Source organism: Pangasianodon hypophthalmus, chromosome 12 (genome assembly GCF_027358585.1).
Source record: "Pangasianodon hypophthalmus isolate fPanHyp1 chromosome 12, fPanHyp1.pri, whole genome shotgun sequence".
Taxonomy (NCBI): Eukaryota; Metazoa; Chordata; class Actinopteri; order Siluriformes; family Pangasiidae; genus Pangasianodon; species Pangasianodon hypophthalmus.
In genome coordinates, this window is record NC_069721.1 from 6,675,923 (window position 1) to 6,695,103 (window position 19,181).

Here is a 19,181-nt window from a genome sequence, read left to right on the forward strand (position 1 = left end):
CTTCAACATGCTTGCAGGAGAGCATTAATTATTATCTTTTAATGGAACCTGATGCCTTTCTGAATCTTTCAGTAAGAAAGAGCAGTCAGTTTTCCAAACCCCATGCACCAATTTAAAAATGCTGGTTGGCACATGATCTCTTTTTTATGTCTTATGTGGCTTACCATTAGATGGTACGTTATTCTTTCAGATTATCTGTCGAAATTAGTGTTTAGCATGAATTGTATTATTACTTTGCAAATTTACAGTCAATAAAACCCTGCAATTTCTACCCATCAAAAATTTGGACACATATCTACTATTAAATATTAACACAATTAAGTAACACATGGAATGGAGGTGGAATTATGCAGTGACCATGAAAAACAAAAATAAAGAAAAAAAACTTTATATTTTAAATTCTCAACAATATGAAACATCTTATGAAGTTCAAAAAAAAAAACTTGTATGCTGAAGCAGTTTAATTATAAAAACTATTTGTTTGCATTTAAAACTTCATGTGGGTTTTGTGTTCATTCTCTGTTTTCCACCCACCTCCCAAAAACATGCCAGTAGGTGGATTGGCTGAATTTGCCACTAAATTGCCCCTAGGAGTGTGTGAATGTGTGTGCATGGTGTCTTGGCATCTCATCCAGGGTGTATTCCTGTCTCACACCTGGATAGACATTGGATCGACCACAACTCTGACCGGGATAAAGCGGTTACTGAAAGTGAGTGAGTGAACAAATTCGAATCATAAGCTTTTAACAAGATCTTTCAGAGAATGAAACATGTATATTCAGTCCTGTGTGTCCAAACATTTGACTGTTAGTCTGGATCATATTTTGTTTCAATGAAATGAAATAAAATAAAATAAAAATAAAGAACACACTCGCGCAGGCACAGATGGCATAGATGCATGAATGTCTTTCATTAGACCTTTAAGTAAAGAGTTTAGTTAAATATACAACAACATAAAAATATCTAATTAGTATTGAAAGAAAAAAAGTTTCATCCAAGTGTAAAGGGCTGTTTATGTTAGGGTTCCAAAGATTGGTGATTTTAATGCTCAAAGCTGATTTAAGTCATTAGATATTAATTGCCAGGTTTATTAGGTGTGTGAGAGAAGGGAAATCACCAAACTGTACTATGAGGACTTTTCTCCCAATAATGAGAGAATAACAGATTTTTCAAAATGTACATTTCTCTTTAGGATAACACCTGTATTTACTTCTACATTAAATGCACAGATAATTTAAGTTTTATGAGTTACACTGAACAGTTCCATAATCTCTGAAACCTACACCAAGGAATGCAGTTGTAACTGTTGGACTTGCATGGCCCCAGTGGCAATTAGTAACTCAGCATTGTACAATCCTACACGTATAGAACACTATCTTCAGTGAGTAGTACAGAGTACAAGAGCTGATAGAAGGACCTTTGGACATGTTTTCTGAAAAAAGAGTCAAGTTGTAGTGAATGGGCCAGACTCATTCAGAAGATATAGATGAAAGGTTCACCAACAACTAAAGGCTTCGGCTGAAGTAAACCAAAACAAACCACTCTTACATCTTCACAACAACTGGTCATTAATAGATTCTTAAAAATGTAGAAAGAAGACCTTCAAATAGGTACAGAAGACCTTCAGCCCTGTCTTTCTCAGATACAAATCTTAAGTCCTTCACATAAAATCAAGGGAGACCATTGTTTGAGAGGTCAGACAGTCTCAGAATGGGCTTGGCTGAAGAGTTCTTAGGCACGAGAAGGGTAAATTTTTAAATGCTATACATTTTCTGTATTTGGCCTCTGAAGTATATTCAACAAACTTTGAAGCCTGATGCTGGAGAAGTGCAGGGAGAAGTACCTGAGCTGAATCACTGTTGAACATAATCAATATACTGACCTTCAGACTGACCATTTATCATTCACCATTGTCAAACACTTAAATATTTTTCTATGAGGCCTTTTCAGCTTTCTTTTCCTGTAAAAACAAGGACAGACCTCTAGGAACAAGTATGGTGGGAACTAAAATGGCAACAACGCTCTTTGTGAATGACAGAATGTAAAAAATTGTATGGTTATCTGAAGGGAAGGTCAAAAAGTCCAGGATCTGCAGAAGAACTAATGATATGGCAATAGAGACTATTCTGAAAGGGGCGCTAGTGCTGTTCTTACTGTCGGTATAGAGTGGTGAGTGCAGGCCCAAGCCAAGACCAAACAAAGTGCCCATGTTGCGCATCAGGCTTGCAAATGGTGTCGTGTCCATGAGGACCCAGGACGGGTTCACACACCATTTCTGAGCTTTTTCCAGAGTCCACAGCAGATCCACACCCACGGCCTTCAAGAGAACATAAAAGCCCACTGCAAAAATGAGCAGGAACAGAGTGATGCTGAAGTACCTCTGCAGGTTGGTGTTGTAAATCCACCTCTGTCTTGAGAATATCTCAGCTACAATGATACCTGGCATCAGAAGACGAGTTTGTTTGATGATATATTAAAGCCACTTGGGTAACACAGCTTAGATGATGCCAATGGAAAGAATCACTATGTCAAGCAGTGGAGAATTGTCCACCCACCTGAGATAACTCCACATATAACCTGGTGGGGGAAGTGGGCAGCAACGTAAACACGAGACGTGCAGACTAACAGCTCCACCAGCCCCAACAGCATCAGTAGCACCACCTGTAAAAGACTGGTGGTAGACAATGAGTCAAATTTGTGCTATATACTTTGTGCTCAAACACTTCTGCAGGCTTAAGGCCTTGGCATACTTCATGCAGAGATGATGTTTGGCTGACTTCCACAAATAATATGACGTAAATGCGGAGCAAACAGACATCATGTGGAGGCTTTGCTCGCTGTGTCATGCACATGGCAGCTGGACGAACTCAGCGCCAAGTCAATTCATAACAAGATGGATGATTTTCGAGGGGCAATCTTCTTCATGAAAATTGTCATTAATTTTTTTTATAGTGCCACCAGCAGTACTGGAGCACTCATATGCAACGGCCAATACAAAACATCAGAGAATATGCAAGCTTATAAGCACACAAAGATGGCTTCTTCTTCAAGCAACCCTTGCAGACGTCATCTCTGCATCATGCTGAAGTCTTTAGTTTGACAGGAGTAAAAAGTATATATAGGCAATAATGCAAAATCTCAAGTGAAGTTGTTAGATTTGGCACTTGTCTGCCTTATCTAAAATCTCACCAGTAAAACAAAGCAGGAGGTTTTCTCTGAGCAGCAATGGATAGCAATGATGTGACCATCACATATCCTACTGCAGCAGAGCCCATCGCATGACCAGAAGGACTTCCTTAAAGGAAAGAAGCAAGGAGCATCTGTCAGACATGATCCACCAACTAAGGTTTGGTTTTTAAACTTGTACATAAATGTTTCTTATTCTTTTTATTTAGATGTTGAATAGACATAGGCCATGCAAATGACAAAAAGTAGCTGTGAAATGAGTGCCACGTGCCGTACATGCAAATAGTGATGCAAAATTTGTGAATGACTAGGCAGTTGTCTCTTTGAAAAAGAATCAGGTAATACATAGTAAACAATATGACTACAAATGCCTTACACTACTGTCTTTCAAGATAAGATCAGGGCCATACAAAGGGCCAAAGGAGGAGAAGGAGGGAGTGTTTTCAAGTTGTCCAACCCTACCAGTTTAATTCAGGTCAGTGATTTATTCCTACAATGAATGATGATTGGGCTGATTTCAAAGGTAGTCCTTAGGGTATAGCATTAAGATAACCCAAGACAAGACATGATCTAGTGAGATTACTATATTCATTGCCATCTGAGTTGCACAACCATTTACAACAAGAAAAATCAACTGACAATGCAATATGTATCGATATGATTGAAGGTATATTATAGTAATCAGGGGTGTTGCAGAGTGTGTCATGCATGATACCTGGTCCAGTCTCACATGTGATGGGAAGCTGCCTGAGAGCAGGCGCTGACTCAGTGCCATAAAACCTGGTCTCATGAACCCACCAATAAGGCCTTTCTCCAAAAAGAACCCTGCAAACCAAATGCTTACTGAGATGCAGAGCAGTTTTAACAATAGTCTAGACATGTTTTCTAGTTTCAGAACCTCTTACCATTTTAGCACCAGGTTAAGCCAGTCCCCAACCACACCCACCCAGATGAGCTTGATGCCGACATCCCTTTTCAGGTGGAACCAGATGGGGAAGAAGATGAAGAAGGTGGTGTGGAGATCCGCCACACAGGAAATCAGCTGAAACCAACTCTCATAGGCAATGTACTCTTTCTGCAAATAGACTGCCAGACTCACCCCCCAACTATGGAGCAGATCCATGACTCAATGACGGCAAAGGCAGGGCGCTTAGCCCAGCACAATCACTGAAGCACAGATGATGCGGATTGAAGCATGCAGACTTGATGGTTTTACCTCTTTTCAGATTTCACTTGCCCCCTCCAGCTGGACTTTATTCAAGGCTGGATCATCATGTTTACATGGCTTCTGCGGTATCCAGGAGTCTTCAGGGTCCATGACCTTTCCACCCTCTGTAATGGAGATGGGGGCCAGGACTGATAACAAAAACACGGTGTAAGATGATTGGTTGTGACACACAGAGTATGATGTCATATGACGACACTAACGTTATTAAACCAAACAAAAGAGGTTTCTGTTGGATGGACTTTTTTCAGCATTAAGTATGGTAGTCAATTTTCATTATTTGTGTAACACTACATAATTACAAAATAATTACACAACAAAATATACAATTTCGGTTAAATAAAAAAAAAATCAATAATTAAATAACACATTTATTGTCTTAGATCTTTTCAGTGCTGTTTGCAAACTGTGATGCCTTGATAAACTCTCAGTGACAATGCTGAGATATGCTACAAAATGATTGAAAACAGCCACCTCTGTTTGTTTTCTCAAACGAAGTTGAATGAAAATCAGTAGTAACTGATTGCCAGAGAATGTAACAGCTTTGTTGCTAATATATATGATAGTTCTTTTCAAGCCTCAAGCAAAATGACTTGTAGATTGTTGTAGATTGTTATTGCTATTCAACATATTCCACAAGCATCTAAACAGGCAACTAAAAGAATATGGCTAAAATGAGTTTTTAGTCCTCCAGGTGAATTTATACTTGTTTCACTGAATAGTGGGGCTCCTTTCACCTTTACTGACTGACTCACCTTCAAGATTATTCTACAAGTCCAATCACCTTTGCTCACTAGTACAACCCAACCAAGAGAATATATTATATTGCTGCTCTTCCAAGTGCAGAACATATTTTGAATGAATTGCCAAATACGAAACGTTTTGCAATTGCAAAAAGAACACAGGCTTTTGGAGGAATTTTGCTCAGCACATCCTAGTCAGTACATCTGAAGATGCAACGTAGATTGCAGGAGTGATAGAAAACCAGGACAAAATGGAGAAAGAGACCTTTCAGGCATGGCCTTTATTTCAAACAGTTATATGGTAAAATCTATTGGTTAAAGATGCAAATGCCACCACATAGTGCACATAGTAATGCATAGTGAGTGACTAAAAATACATGAGAAATATCAAAATACTGTAGTAATTTTGCAGTCCACAGTATTATAGCAAACTGGTAAAATTTTTTGTTAAAAAAAAAACTATATGTCAATAATATAATGACCTTCCTAAAATTAGTAATCTTTTCGACTAGTTGCAAATTTATTTAACACTGGAAATAATATTAATAAAAATTTTGTAAATATGAATGCATGGTGACTAATGGTAACTGATAAAGTGTCCTCATTTTCTGGGTTGAAATCAAGTTGGAGTCCCGTAATTTCTCTTCCTCCTGATTAACTTGTTTGTGTCCTGTCTGCTTTCCAACAAACAGGCTGTTTGTTAACTGTATCTAACTTTTTTCTCTGTCCTCTCTGTTTTATTACACATGTGCAAGGTCCAAAGATCAGCGTTGTCCATGCGTTCAGCTGGTGGGCCTGCTGATATAAAGCCCAGAGCAGCATGCTCAAGGCTATCAGTCCTCTCTCTCTCTCTCTAATCAACAGTCAGCTATTTTTTGAAGAGGAACGCCGTCAGAATGAACACGCTGATGGATGCTATGCATGGCTATGGTGTGAGCTCCACACAGTATCTACAGACTCACTACAAAGACGCACAGGGCTGGTTCCTGTTTGTCTCCATTGCTGCTGACCTACGCAACACCTTCTTCATCTTCTTCCCCATTTGGTTCCACCTGAGGGCATCTGTGGGCATCAAACTCATCTGGGTGGCCGTCGTTGGGGATTGGCTCAACCTTGTCTTCAAATGGTACAGCATAATGAACTGATAACTTTAAAAATATATATTTTTAAAAATTATTAGTTATTTTTTAGGGAAATATTTCTGCTCTCATTTTTTTTAAATGAGTAATTGTCAGAAAAATATTTATTTTATTAATATTTTTAAAACTTAATATTAACATTTTTCCTGTATGATTTTGTTAAGTAAATAAAACATTTTTTTCACAGTTAGGAAAATGGCTAGATTGCATGGCTTGCATACAGTACTGATTTTTTTTGGTTGTTCTCTAATTTGTTAACTGAAGGATCCTGTTTGGAGAGCGGCCCTACTGGTGGGTCCACGAGACACCCTACTACAGCAACATGTCTGTGCCGCACATTGAACAGTTTCCCATGACCTGCGAGACAGGCCCAGGTGCGTCTTCTCATCACCAACACACACCACATACCATTTTACTTTACTCTAAACCATAAACATCTAGTACACAACACACACATCAGCTGTGTTCTCATGCCAGTGATAACACACTACAGTAGGATAAACAAATTAAACCTGATGAGTGTGACTTGAGTTTGATTTGATCCCAATCACGTTGTGTGTTTTGCTAATTTTGCTGAACAGGTAGTCCATCGGGTCATGCTATGGGTGCAGCTGGAGTTTACTATGCCATGGTCACCTCCATCCTCACCATCATGCTGAGCAAAAAGGAGACATGTTCCACTAAGGCACTGTAAGAGTCTTTAATTAACAGCAGCTATCACTTTCTCATGGAGTTTAAATTGAAATAGGGATGCACGGATAAAATTTTTTAGTCTAAGTACTGGTACCAAAATTAGAATTTATTATTAAGCAATCAGGGATATCAAGGAACATTTTATTTAGCTCTGTTTATGTTGCCCCAGGTTTAAATAGTGCATGCACTAAGGCTACTAGGCAAGGTTCTTTATAATGTTATCTTGTTTATTTAAAATAAAGTGCATTAGCTTGCTACATTAGTTACCTTGGATCAGGTAGGGTTGGGTTTTGTTTCACTTCAGAAAAGTGCTTCTGTCCAGCTAAGTTTTTTTGTCTTCATTGTCAGAATCCCTTCCCCAGTTCCCTCGTCTTACTCCCCTAGATTATCATACAAGATAAGAGCTGTTATTTTCACTGAGCTAAGGTTAGCCAGGATCTTGGTCATGCCATGTACAGCTAGCAAAGAACTCCTCATGATTTTTATGTTTATGTTTTATCAGGTTACTTGTAGGAGGATGCTGTAGTTCCTCCTCTTGATTTTTTTTTAAATTATGTCACATAGCATTACATGGTATCAGAGAATTTATGAGGTTGAGTAAATGAGCACTGTATCAGATTGATACTCAATACAAGTATTGCTATCAATGCTTCAATCTTTCAAGTCATCATGTTTTCTTTTCAATATTCCAGGTACTTGCGTGGCACCCTCTGGACTCTTTTCTGGACCGTTCAGATCTGCGTTTGTCTCTCTAGGGTCTTCCTTGCTGCCCATTTCCCTCATCAGGTCATTGCTGGGGTAATTACAGGTCAGTTCTCATTAGAGTTGGTGCAAATCATGTGTAAATTCTGAGCCAGACTGTGCAAAACTAAAATCTCCTGTCTTCCTCACAGGTATGATCGTGGCTGAAGTCTTCAACAAGCAGAGGTGGATCTACTATGCCAGCCTGCAGAGGTACTTCAACATCACTCTGGTCCTGCTTGTTTTTGCTGTAGGCTTTTACGTTCTCCTGAAGGCTGTGGGTGTGGATCTGCTGTGGACTCTGGAAAAAGCTCAGAAATGGTGCGTGAACCCAGCGTGGGTCCACATGGACACGACGCCATTTGCCAGCCTGCTGCGTAACATGGGCACCTTGTTCGGTCTGGGCCTGGGTCTGCACTCGCCACTCTATACTGAGAGCAAGAAGAGCACCAGTGCCCCCTTCAGGGTCGGTTGCATAATCAGCTCTCTCCTCCTGCTCCACCTATTCGACTCCATCAAGCCACCGACGCACACAGCTGCACTCTTCTATCTGCTCTCGTTCTGTAAGAGTGCCACTGTTCCGCTGGTCACCGTCAGCATCATTCCGTACTGCGTGTCCGGAGCCCTGAGTTTACCAAGCAAGAAACACCTCTAAAAGAACTTCTGAAAGACAATTCTAGTAAGAACACAAACCCTCAGCAGTATTTTCTAGCTTTCATTCTTTACAGCACATCTCTTCAGCTATACTAACTCAACTTCAACACCAACATGTGCTTGGTTTGGTTTTCTTCTCCCCCTTCCCCTACCCCACCAAACAAAGAAAGAAGACTTCCTTAAGCACTGTAAAAAGTTGTTTATTGCTCAGGATTACGGTGTTGTGTTTAGATTACTGTTTTATTTAATCTCATAACTCGTATCTTAGTGCTCTTTAAGTGTACTGAGAATAGGCTTGGCGTCTAGCCCAAGCACACAAATGCTTTTAGATGAGGTTCGTTTTTAAGAACTGAGATGTATTACTTTATGACAGGGATGAAGAGCATTGTTTTATTTCACGCAATCAAACAGAAAGTTCTGCTTGCCTGTATTGTGAAATCCCTCATTTTTGTCTGTGTGTATGGAAATGATAGTTGCTTGTGCCTTCTGTAAAATTCTATTTTTGAAAACATTTATTTTTAATAAAACATTCAAAATATATGGAGCAAGCTTGTCATTTATCAGCATTTCCTATTCACAGGCTCTTTCTAGTCTTGCTTCTAGACATATACACTCAAGGCATACATAAATAAAACAGATATTTAGGATCTCCAACAGGATTCTTGACAAGAGGACTTTTTGTAAATGGGTTATTTTTCTTTTTTATTTATACCACAGCATGAGTACACTTTGTTAATTTATTAATAAACAACGCATCATGCCTTTTAACCATTTATAATTACAGGTACTGTTGCACAACATCCATGAGACAAGCTCCTGTTATCACTTACGTTATAGCAACTATAAACAATCATTCCTTTACCAGCCTCTCTTTTGTTATCTCTCCTGAAAGAAACCGGAAAGAACTAAGTCCTCTGTCCTGAAGACTTCTCGTGGAGGACAACTTACTGACTGAAGCCACAGATAGTAAACATCTCCTTACAGAAAACTTCACCACATCAACAATTATAGGTTTTTCTTCATTAAATAGCATTTTTGATCCATCTTTATTATTAGCCTGTAGATGTAGATTGTCAAGTCACTGTGTATGCACTGTTACTATAGAAACAGTAACATTACAATGAGTGCATTACTACAAACCTGTGATTTAAATAAGTCAGCACTACTGTCTGAATGTTATAGAAAAGACTGTTTGACCAATTCGAGAAATCAAAAGAGCTGTGGTATAAATGTTGATAACATACAAAATTCAATTTAATTATTTGCACATCTATGTAACTGATCTGCATGGGCTTTGTGTGTGTGTGTTTTTGTTGTTGTTGATTGAATAAACTTAACAGCACATATGTTTCTTGCTTTAGACATGCTTCATAAATAAACCTGATTTAACTTAGATTGCCCAACAGCACAAAGATGAACAAGATTAACAAATAAATTTGTCATAGTGGCTGTTTACAGAGATTTGGTTGTTGTCATTCCAGCTGAAGCTTCATGTGCTCTTTAGGCAGTCAGGGCACCAGGATCTATCTGTTCATCTGTCACTCCTCTCCTGCAGCGCGCCGGCAGCTGTGCTTCTGCAGCAGAGCCTCCACCTCGGCTCTCTTTGCCAGGCTGTTGGCCTTGCCTTGGAAACGGCCGTTCTTTCCGGCACCTTTTCCCTGTAGCAGCTCCACTACTCTGTGTGGACACAGACACAACAGCTTCAGTGCATCGGCTGGTTAATTCACTTAATTTGTGGAATAACTCTTACGTTGGTATTGAACCAAAGAGAACACTATCAACTCTATAAGTGTGACACCCAGTAAGAGTCATATATTGCATCTTTTCATGAAGTACATCTACAAAACAATTACAAAAAAGTTACAGCATAAAGCAGCAGGAGAAATCCATGTTTTTATCAGTTACTAAGTAAAGTCACTCTACCTTACTTTCTTTTTTCATAAAGAAAGGATGGCGGTTATTTGCCTTACCGTGGCCCCAATTCAGTTATGACGTTCTCAGGCCCTGCAAGCAGAAACAGTCCTGCTCCTTTCTCTTCTCCCACTGTCAAGAAAATGATTGTGTCCTGCACACAAAGACCAAATCATAACAGCTGGAAACTGAAATTATACACCATAAAAGAAGGCTTGTTTCCAATCTTATGAATGCAGGATGTGAAAGTATTTAGGTATGTAATATTGTAACCTAAATGTATTTATTATTATGATTTGGTTTCCGGGTTGGGCCCTGAATGTTTCCCCTCATATCTACATTTGCACACAGTCAACAGTCAGAATTACTCGTGCCCATGATGAATTTAAGCAAACATTAATATGTATATAAAATAGCTATCACATACAGTAAGTGATATTTTGAGCGCTAACGTTAAAGATTTGTAGCACATTAATAAAAAAAAAACAAACAATGGATTAAGTCTTAACAAAAGTTTATTAATTCGCTGAGAAAACCCATTTGGAAAACGGACTTCAGGTCCGGAATGCTTGTTTGTGTTTGGATGTGCCTTGTCAGTCATTCCAAAACCCAGGGTTTTGGAATGGAAGCCTCCCCACTCAGCGAGATCATAAAGTCCCTCACCAGCCTCCACCAAACCAAACACCAAGCGCTTCTTGACCCGCGCAATGAGGAGCAGTGACGTTTCAAAGCCCTCGTGCAGGAGCAGGCTGAGAGCCAGTGGGCACTCCAGAAGCTGCTGCAGCCAAACACATCTCCAGCTGTGTCCCCTGCCACCGTTCCACCCCTGATGCTCACCAAGATGGCCTCTACTGGTGATCTTTTCAAGTGTGTTGCAGCTGTGTGGGAATGACTGGAGGTGGAAGGGGCTCTCCAACTCCTCCCCTTGTTATTGGGGGGACCCCAGCTTGCCGTCCAGCAGCTGCCTTTATGGATGAAGCTGGAGTATTCCAAAGTCAAGAGGGCGGTCCTGCAGCGGGCCTGCCGGACACTAGAGGAGCACCACTAACACTTCCATTCACTGCAGGTCCCCGAGGATGGCCGCCCCTTCACCTATGCGCAGCAACCGAAGGACTTCTGTTGTCAGCAGTTGATGGCAGAGGAGCGGGACGCGTAACAGATTATCAAGCTGGTGGCCGAAGCTGTTCAGATGGCAGAGGATCACTTGGCAGTGGTCTCTGGTCCAGGCATTTCTCTTATCCCTTGTGCTCTCTCTCTCACTCCTCTCCATACTCCTGCCCCGGGCCCGGAACCGAGGTGCCAGGGCTCCAAAGCTGGCCCCCCTGAACCTGGTTTTCTTCCTGCTTTTCCTCGCCCTTCTCCTGCTTCAGCTGCTGCAGGCCTCTCCCGATTGAACAGGAATGTTCCAGGTATCAGTGAGTATAGAAGGGAGTACACATCAGGCCTTGGTGGACACAGGGTGTACCCAGACCACCAGCCATCAAAGCCTGATTCAATGTGAGGCATTGAGAAATGCACGAATGGTGAAGATGAGGTTTGTGCACTGCTCCGCTCCTCCACCCTTGGTGGGGATTCCCCTCAGGGAGCAGTCGCATGACGAGACCCTGAGGCGCACCTTAGACCAAGTAAGAGTAATTAATGGTCAACGAATCCAACCTAATGTTGTGCTATCTCATCCGTACTTTTCTGTTATTAAGAAAAATTTTGATTAAATTCTCATGTGACCACACCTTTAGTTCAAATGATGCTGGGTAAAGGCACTGTATATTGTGGGTTGCTCTCAGGAAGAGCTTCTTTCATGCAAACCTTCCAAACAGGTTTTTCTCATGCAGGTGGTGTCTAGCAGTTAATTTTTTAAAATGTCAACTCATCAACTAATATTATATTGTGTTAAATGCTCAACATCTTTGGTTTTCCCCCATGGCTGTTGGCTGAGGAAGGGATTTTACCTGTGTGAAACTTCATATTTGGCCCAAGTCAACAATAAAATTTTGCATTTAATTGGTTTGGATTTGATTTGAATATTCATTTATATTTACAGCATTTGGCAGACACCCTTATCCAGAGCATCTTCCATTCTTACATTTATAGGGTTTTCAATTTTGCCACTTTTCTGAGAGAAAACTAAGTGGATTCTACAGTTTTTAATTGAATAATTGAATGTGGTTTAATGTTTGTTTTCTATAAAGTGATTGCCTTTGCCTATTCTCTTGTAGTCGCCTGTATTTTCTGGTTGCTTCTACGTCAAAATGCAGTAGTACCTCACCTGAAAGCCAATCTCATTGGCGATGATGTTCATGAACTCGTTATCACCATCCTTGCTATGAGCAGAGAAAAAAATACAGAAAAAGTAAAGCCTCTTTAAAGCTACTTTTAATATGTTCAGATATTGAGATGGACACACACTTGTGCAAACTGAAGAAGTCGCCTCTTGCTGGCTGGCTCTTGAAGTTCTGTGCTATAAGAACAGCCATGTCCCTGAGGATAGTGAGGTTACTCTGCCAAGAATATATGAGTTTAATACGTTTGTTAAAGTCTCACAGTAACTACCAATCAGAGTTTGTTTTACCTTCTGAAGGCGCTTCACTGTTTTCTGCAGCTTGTCCACGGCATCGACATGCTCATCTGGCCCTGTTCTGAGGGACAGCACACATCAGAATTATTACACACGATTTCACATGAAGACCAGAGTAAAGATAACCATTTACAGAAAACTGCTCGCTCTCTCTGTGCACTCACTTCAGCAGTGACGTCAACAACTTTTCAGTGTTGTAGCTTTTCTCTGCGTATTTCAATACTCTGTTTCCAGCTATGAAAATTAAGTTGGTCTTATTCTTCTTCCCTTTCTCCGTCCCGAGAATCTTAATTACCTTGTAATGCAAGAACAGTCTGACATGATGTAAACTGAAAAGGATTAAATTAACAGTTCAATAAAATAAAAAAAAAAAACATTTACACTTCTCAAAATGTTTTTCAAGTGCCAGTATCACATGGTCCAAACCCAAAATCATCACACAATCTCTAAACATACTGAGGGGACAGATAAACTTAAAAATGCTTGGTATTGACGTTGACACTATAGGCCACAATGGTAAGTATAAAAATTGACAAAAGAAGGGCAGTGCTAAGGGCAGTATTTCCAGCCATCACTTTATTCCTCAGCATAGAACTAGCCATCACTTGACACAAGCATAAAGAGAATTCATAGATATTAAGTGATTCAAATAAAAACATCACATTTTTTTAGATTTCTACAATAAAATTAGATAGTCTTATGGTCATCAGGTTGTGTCCCAAATCCACACACACTGTTATATTCATTATAAAGTCATAAATATGATGTGTAAAAATGTTTGCTCATGCTATGTGATAGGTAAGGAATATAACACTTCATAACATGTTGTTAGCAGAAAATAATCACTGCTAAAGCCATAATTAATTGTCATTGAAGCAAGTGAGTGATGATTTAGACCTCTTCCTTTACTTGTTTGCTACAACACCCAGGTATCTCCAGTACAAGACTAAAGACAAACACTTCACAAACACCAAATTATTACAGAATACTAACCTGTAGATGACTGAGATTGGATACGTGGGTCCCACAACACATATTGGTGTCTATTCCCTCAATATCAATGATCCTGATTGGTCCAGCATGATCATCAGGAAGCCCTCTGCTCCTTACCTGTATGCAAACACATTTTAGTGGTTAAAAATGTGTTCTACCCAGTTCTACCCAGACCGGGTCTAACAAAGAGAGACACACCTATTCTGTTTCACTCTTAGCCACATTACACACTCTGAACTTTCACCCAGGAGAGACACTACATATACCTTCTCCACATCAGGGTCATCTATAGAGAGGAGGCGCACATTGACTGGGACATGATCACGGATCCTGTTATTGACTGCATCCTCTAATGCTTCCATCTCTCCTGGCTTCACAGAGGCTGTATCCAGCTCGATACTGCTGCGCTGACGGCCCAACTCCCTGCAGCACAAGGCAAGCTTTAACCCTCACACACACACATCTCATGGCTTTCAGTTGCATTAAAATAACTACTTTATTGCTGTTCATATTTCAGTGAAATGGGTTTGCAATACTTGTGAAAATGTTACATGTTACATTCTGAAGAGGAGAATCAAGGCTCATACCATGAGGTAGTTTTATATCCAAACATTTTGTCTGCCAAGGCAGTGATCAGATGTTGGCCTGTGGAAAGAACACATGGCATTACTAAAGGAACCAACCATAGTGGATACAATCTAACAATACATTTTTACACAATTTATACCACAGCACTACTGAAATTCTCCAATCTGATTGATCAGAATGTATTGATTTATTAATCAATAATTTATAACAGCAGTAGGTCTGAACTTGTATGGTGAACGATCCACATAATTGGGTTAAAAATGTGTATAAAATTGTTGATATGTTGACATTTTCTCTGAGAAGACAATTATATAGCATTTTTGGAAGGAGTCTCCAGTGCTGAAGACTTTGCACTTTTGCAGTTTCTTCAATGCATTTTTTTTGTCTTATTAACTTCAAGATAGAGAAAAAAGAGAGGCTTATGAAAGAACAACCATTTATAGCTGCTATAATGTGAGTGTTATGGATAACTTGTTTCACAGACATTACACAACATTAAACATAAATATATATGGATAATAATATATCATAAAACACTTCAGGATGTGTGGTTATAAAATAACCAACTACTGCTTCGCATCAGGACATGTCACACCACCCTGCTGTTGATTATTTTCCTATAACAGCACATGTCATGTTTTATTCCTTACATATTATAGCATTAATCACAATATTCTGATAAGGAAACCATCAAAATATCATTAGAGGTAATGTGACTTTGCACACTGGATTGGAATTCTTGTTGTATGTATCATTTGCCAGTTTTGCACTTTAATATAAATACATGGCTAATTACCAGCAGTAAAATGTGTGTGTGTATGTGTGTGTGTGTTGTTGCATGCTCACCTGAATGCTGCTGCATGTGATCAAACCTACGCTCCCAGTCCACCTTGAGCTGAACCTCACGGCCTTCCTCTAAAGCTGAGCTGATGAAGTGCACTGCCTCTGCTCCCTGCCTCAACACTCGCACCACAGGCAGATCCTCAATGGTTCCATGGTCATCAGGCTGTGTCCCAAGATCACACACATTCAGACATACATCACACTGTTACATTCACTATAAAGCCCTGAACAGAACATGTGACTTGCTATACTCTTATGCTACACATGGAATAAAACACTTTGGAGCGTGCTGTTGTTGGAAAATAATATAAGTTGGGGTAGTTACAGTAACTCTGCTACACATTAGGCTGCATAACACCACTCCGGGGTTGATTATTTTCCTAAAAAAAGCACATCCCAAAGTATTTTATTCATCTTATACTACAGCTACCTGTAAATGCCCTGAAGACTTTTCCATGTCAGAAAACTTTACCTCTGACCATTACAGAATACTGACACTGGAGACTTTTTCCTTCCAAAAATACAAAATCATCTCCTTATCATCCTATCAACAATTACTCATATTTTTTAATCTCTTTATGTGTAGCGTTCTCATTATAGGTCCCTGTGAATTACTGATATTTTAGAAACCATAATATATTAAAACAGTGGGTTAATATAAACCGGTGATTTGCCGGAATGACTGTCAGAGCTGCTGTTATACAACATTAATCAACACCTCCTGACCAATCAGATTTGAGAATTCAACAGCACTGTAGTACACCCTTTATTAAATGTGTCTTACATGATTAGTTTAAAAACTGTCACTGCAGCAGATGTGCTAAGTTGGAGTTAATACTGAACATTTGACAGGCAAGTGTTATTATGTCATAAAATGTAAGAGCCTATCAGGTCCCGGTATGCAAATGCAGGTTATACAACACCAGATATAAGAAACATAATTGTGTCTGTTTTAACCTTGGACTACAACAGACATGCTAACGGCATCAGCAGCTTGCCAGATTTACTCAAATGAGTTTAATTAAATTCAGAATGTCCATAAAATTTGTGGTGAAAATGTCTGTACACACTGTAGCATTCGGATATAAGAATCACTGACACCTCAAAGCAAGAGCAAGAATCATGCTTTACAGGAGAAGCTCTGAGGATATGTGTTTTTATTTTATGCAGTATAGAAGACAATATCATTCCACATAATGCCTTTGTTGCATTACATGCCCAAGTATGTGGACACCTGACCATGACATCCATATGTGTTCCTTCCCCAAAATGTTGTCATAGGATGTCTTTGTATGTTATAGGTTTACAATTTCTCTTCACTGGAACTAAGAGGCCCAAATCTGTTCCAGCATGATAATGCACAAAGCGAGCTCCATGAAGACATGGTTTGCCAAGGTTGGAGTGGAAGAATTCGAGTGTCCTGCACAGAGCCCTGACCTCAACCCCACTGAACACCTTTGGGATGAATAGGAATGCAGACTGAACCCCAGACCTCCTCTCTTAACATCAGTGCCTGACCTCACTAATGCTCTGTGGCTGAATGATCACAAATCCCTACAGCCACGCTCCAAAACCCTTCCCGGAAGAGTGGAGGTTATTATAACAGCAAAGGGGGGACTAAATCTATAATGGGATGTTTAACAACCACACTTGGGTTTGATGGTCAGGTGTCCACAAACGTTTGGCCATATAGTGTATATGTTTCACTGGTGTTGCTCTTCAAGAGCATTTCTCGTACAAGAATTTATCAAAACAATGCATAGAAAGATAAGATTCACACCCCCACTACCCCTACTTTTTCGTGTACACACTAATGGTCACCTGTCCGCCTCCCTCAGGGAACAGAATGGTGTCTTTTAATATCACATTGAAGCCCTTCACTTTTTCCTTCTTGCCGTTGTTGTCCAGCTTCAGTTCGGCGGGTGAACAGGACACCACCGACGTGACAAACTGCAAAAGGTGACAGAGAGGCATGGAGTTAAAAGACTTGCTAACACACACACAGACACACATATTTGTCCGATTTTGCTTGTGAGGACATTCCATTTAGTTTTATAAATAAAAACTGCAGTGTTTTTTAAGCAGTCTTATTTGTGGGGACCAGCCAAATGTCCCAACAGTGTCAAAATGGTCAGATATTCTTGTCTTTTTGGGGACATTTGATATCCACACACACACACACACACACACACACACAGCTGTAGGGAAAAACAGGTGTAGGGAATGCAATGCCCATGGCCCCATGATATAAAAGGCCCAACTTTTAAACTATAAAATGGTTTACAGCATATATATACATACAGTGTATATATATATATATATATATATATATATATATATATATATATATATATATATATATTTAACAACACCTGACAATGTTCACACAGTAAACAAAGTGACAGAGTTAGCCGCTTAGCTAGCAGTGTATCAGGAGATTTATTTCATTAACAGTAAATATCTACAGTAACTGATATTTACTATGTAATTTAATATTTAATATGTAATATATGTTTATATTGTCTGGGAAGTTTACATACTTCTTGCATATAACTATCCCTCTGACACTGAAAAGCCATGTTACACAGCTGAAACGAAGCCGGAAAGAAACTTTATTGAATGAACAACAGGGTAAAGAGACAATATGGCGCCGAGAGCAATTTTTCAAAATAAAAGTTCCCACTTCAATCCACAGCCATGCAGGTACACCAGTAACTGTAAGCATAACAATTAAGCATAACAAAATGTCTCTGAGGCCCTCTAGTGACTGGCACAGTACAATTTTTTTAACCCCGCCCATTTTCATGGACGTGAATGAAGAACAGGTCAAACTTACACATTAATGGTGCATGATGTGAGGTTTAGCGGGTTTTTTTCTTTTTCGTTTTTTGAAGATTAGGCCACTAATAATTAGGTGGGTTCGATATCTGATTTTTTTCCCCTTGAGTACATTCACGCTCATATTAATAAAGCTCCGTCCCCAGGATCTACAGTGGATCACAAGCGGATGTTCTCAGCGGTTTAATACACTTTTGCTAAGGTCACGGCTTAACCCATTCTTTGGGGTATGCCGATGAACAGCTAGAAATGAAACTATAGCCTCATGAACAGACAGACTCTTTCCAACATGCACCAGAAGCTCTTAGGGCTCAGGTATAATTGATTTTAACTATGCTTATGCAGGATAATCGCTTATGCACGTCCTCAAAAGTTGCAACGCATCCATGTGGTGCAATACAAACAAAAATAGTGGGGGTCGCACAGAATCACTGTCTACACATAAATAAACTAGCTAAATAAATAAACTGTCTCAAATCACATAATTATGTACTATTCTAGACTGTTATTGAGTACTAACCCTAACCAGTTACATTTAGTGTTTGAATTTTAAAACCTTTTCATGTAACCTTTAGACCTATTAGAAGGTCTGTTTTGTGTACCAGCCTTCTGGATTTTCTAGATTAGTAACTACTTTTGAATGTGCAATCAGAGTTTGCACTGTCCACCCGGCTGTGTCTTCAGCGCAGACTCTGCCTCCAGTTATCATCTACTGCATAAACTCAGTCAAGATGGCGACCAAAAAAGTCATCAAAATAACACGGTACGAGTAAGTGGTGCCATGTTGTCCACTCACATACACAGTCATTGAGGTACACCAATTTTACTCACTCAACATCCCTAAGGCACAAACTGTATGCTCATTAATTTTCAGTAACTACTTTTTCCTTAAAACCTTAATCCAAAACACAAATCTAATGTCTAAACCCTAATCCAAAAATCTAAATCCTAATCCTTACATCTAAAATGTAATCCTTCCTTAAATCCAAACCCTAATTCTATTATCAAAACCTTAATCTAAAACCTAAATCTAATCTAAAGACTAATCTGAA

The 19,181-nt window shown here is 39.5% G+C and overlaps 3 protein-coding genes across 3 annotated transcripts; 1 reads left to right on the top strand and 2 right to left on the bottom strand.

The window, feature by feature from the left end:
• Window positions 1-886: 886 nt before the first annotated feature.
• On the bottom strand, window positions 887-4,504 carry g6pc1a.1 (glucose-6-phosphatase catalytic subunit 1a, tandem duplicate 1). The gene is made up of 5 exons (XM_026915156.3): window positions 4,092-4,504; window positions 3,902-4,011; window positions 3,190-3,295; window positions 2,556-2,671; window positions 887-2,439 (listed from the first exon to the last, which is right to left on the bottom strand). The coding sequence occupies exons 1-5, from the start codon at window positions 4,307-4,309 to the stop codon at window positions 1,934-1,936; spliced, it is 1,056 nt and encodes a 351-aa protein (XP_026770957.2). The 5' UTR covers window positions 4,310-4,504; the 3' UTR covers window positions 887-1,933.
• A 1,474-nt stretch (window positions 4,505-5,978) lies between these two features.
• Window positions 5,979-8,921, top strand: g6pc1a.2 (glucose-6-phosphatase catalytic subunit 1a, tandem duplicate 2). Its single transcript, XM_026915155.3, has 5 exons — window positions 5,979-6,280; window positions 6,558-6,667; window positions 6,875-6,983; window positions 7,679-7,794; window positions 7,880-8,921. The coding sequence occupies exons 1-5, from the start codon at window positions 6,051-6,053 to the stop codon at window positions 8,380-8,382; spliced, it is 1,068 nt and encodes a 355-aa protein (XP_026770956.3). The 5' UTR covers window positions 5,979-6,050; the 3' UTR covers window positions 8,383-8,921.
• Window positions 8,566-17,933, bottom strand: aarsd1 (alanyl-tRNA synthetase domain containing 1). The gene is made up of 12 exons (XM_026915154.3): window positions 17,832-17,933; window positions 17,113-17,241; window positions 15,295-15,454; window positions 14,448-14,505; window positions 14,127-14,283; window positions 13,861-13,977; window positions 13,032-13,162; window positions 12,862-12,928; window positions 12,699-12,790; window positions 12,559-12,613; window positions 10,352-10,446; window positions 8,566-10,058 (listed from the first exon to the last, which is right to left on the bottom strand). The coding sequence occupies exons 1-12, from the start codon at window positions 17,868-17,870 to the stop codon at window positions 9,920-9,922; spliced, it is 1,239 nt and encodes a 412-aa protein (XP_026770955.2). The 5' UTR covers window positions 17,871-17,933; the 3' UTR covers window positions 8,566-9,919.
• Window positions 17,934-19,181: the final 1,248 nt, after the last annotated feature.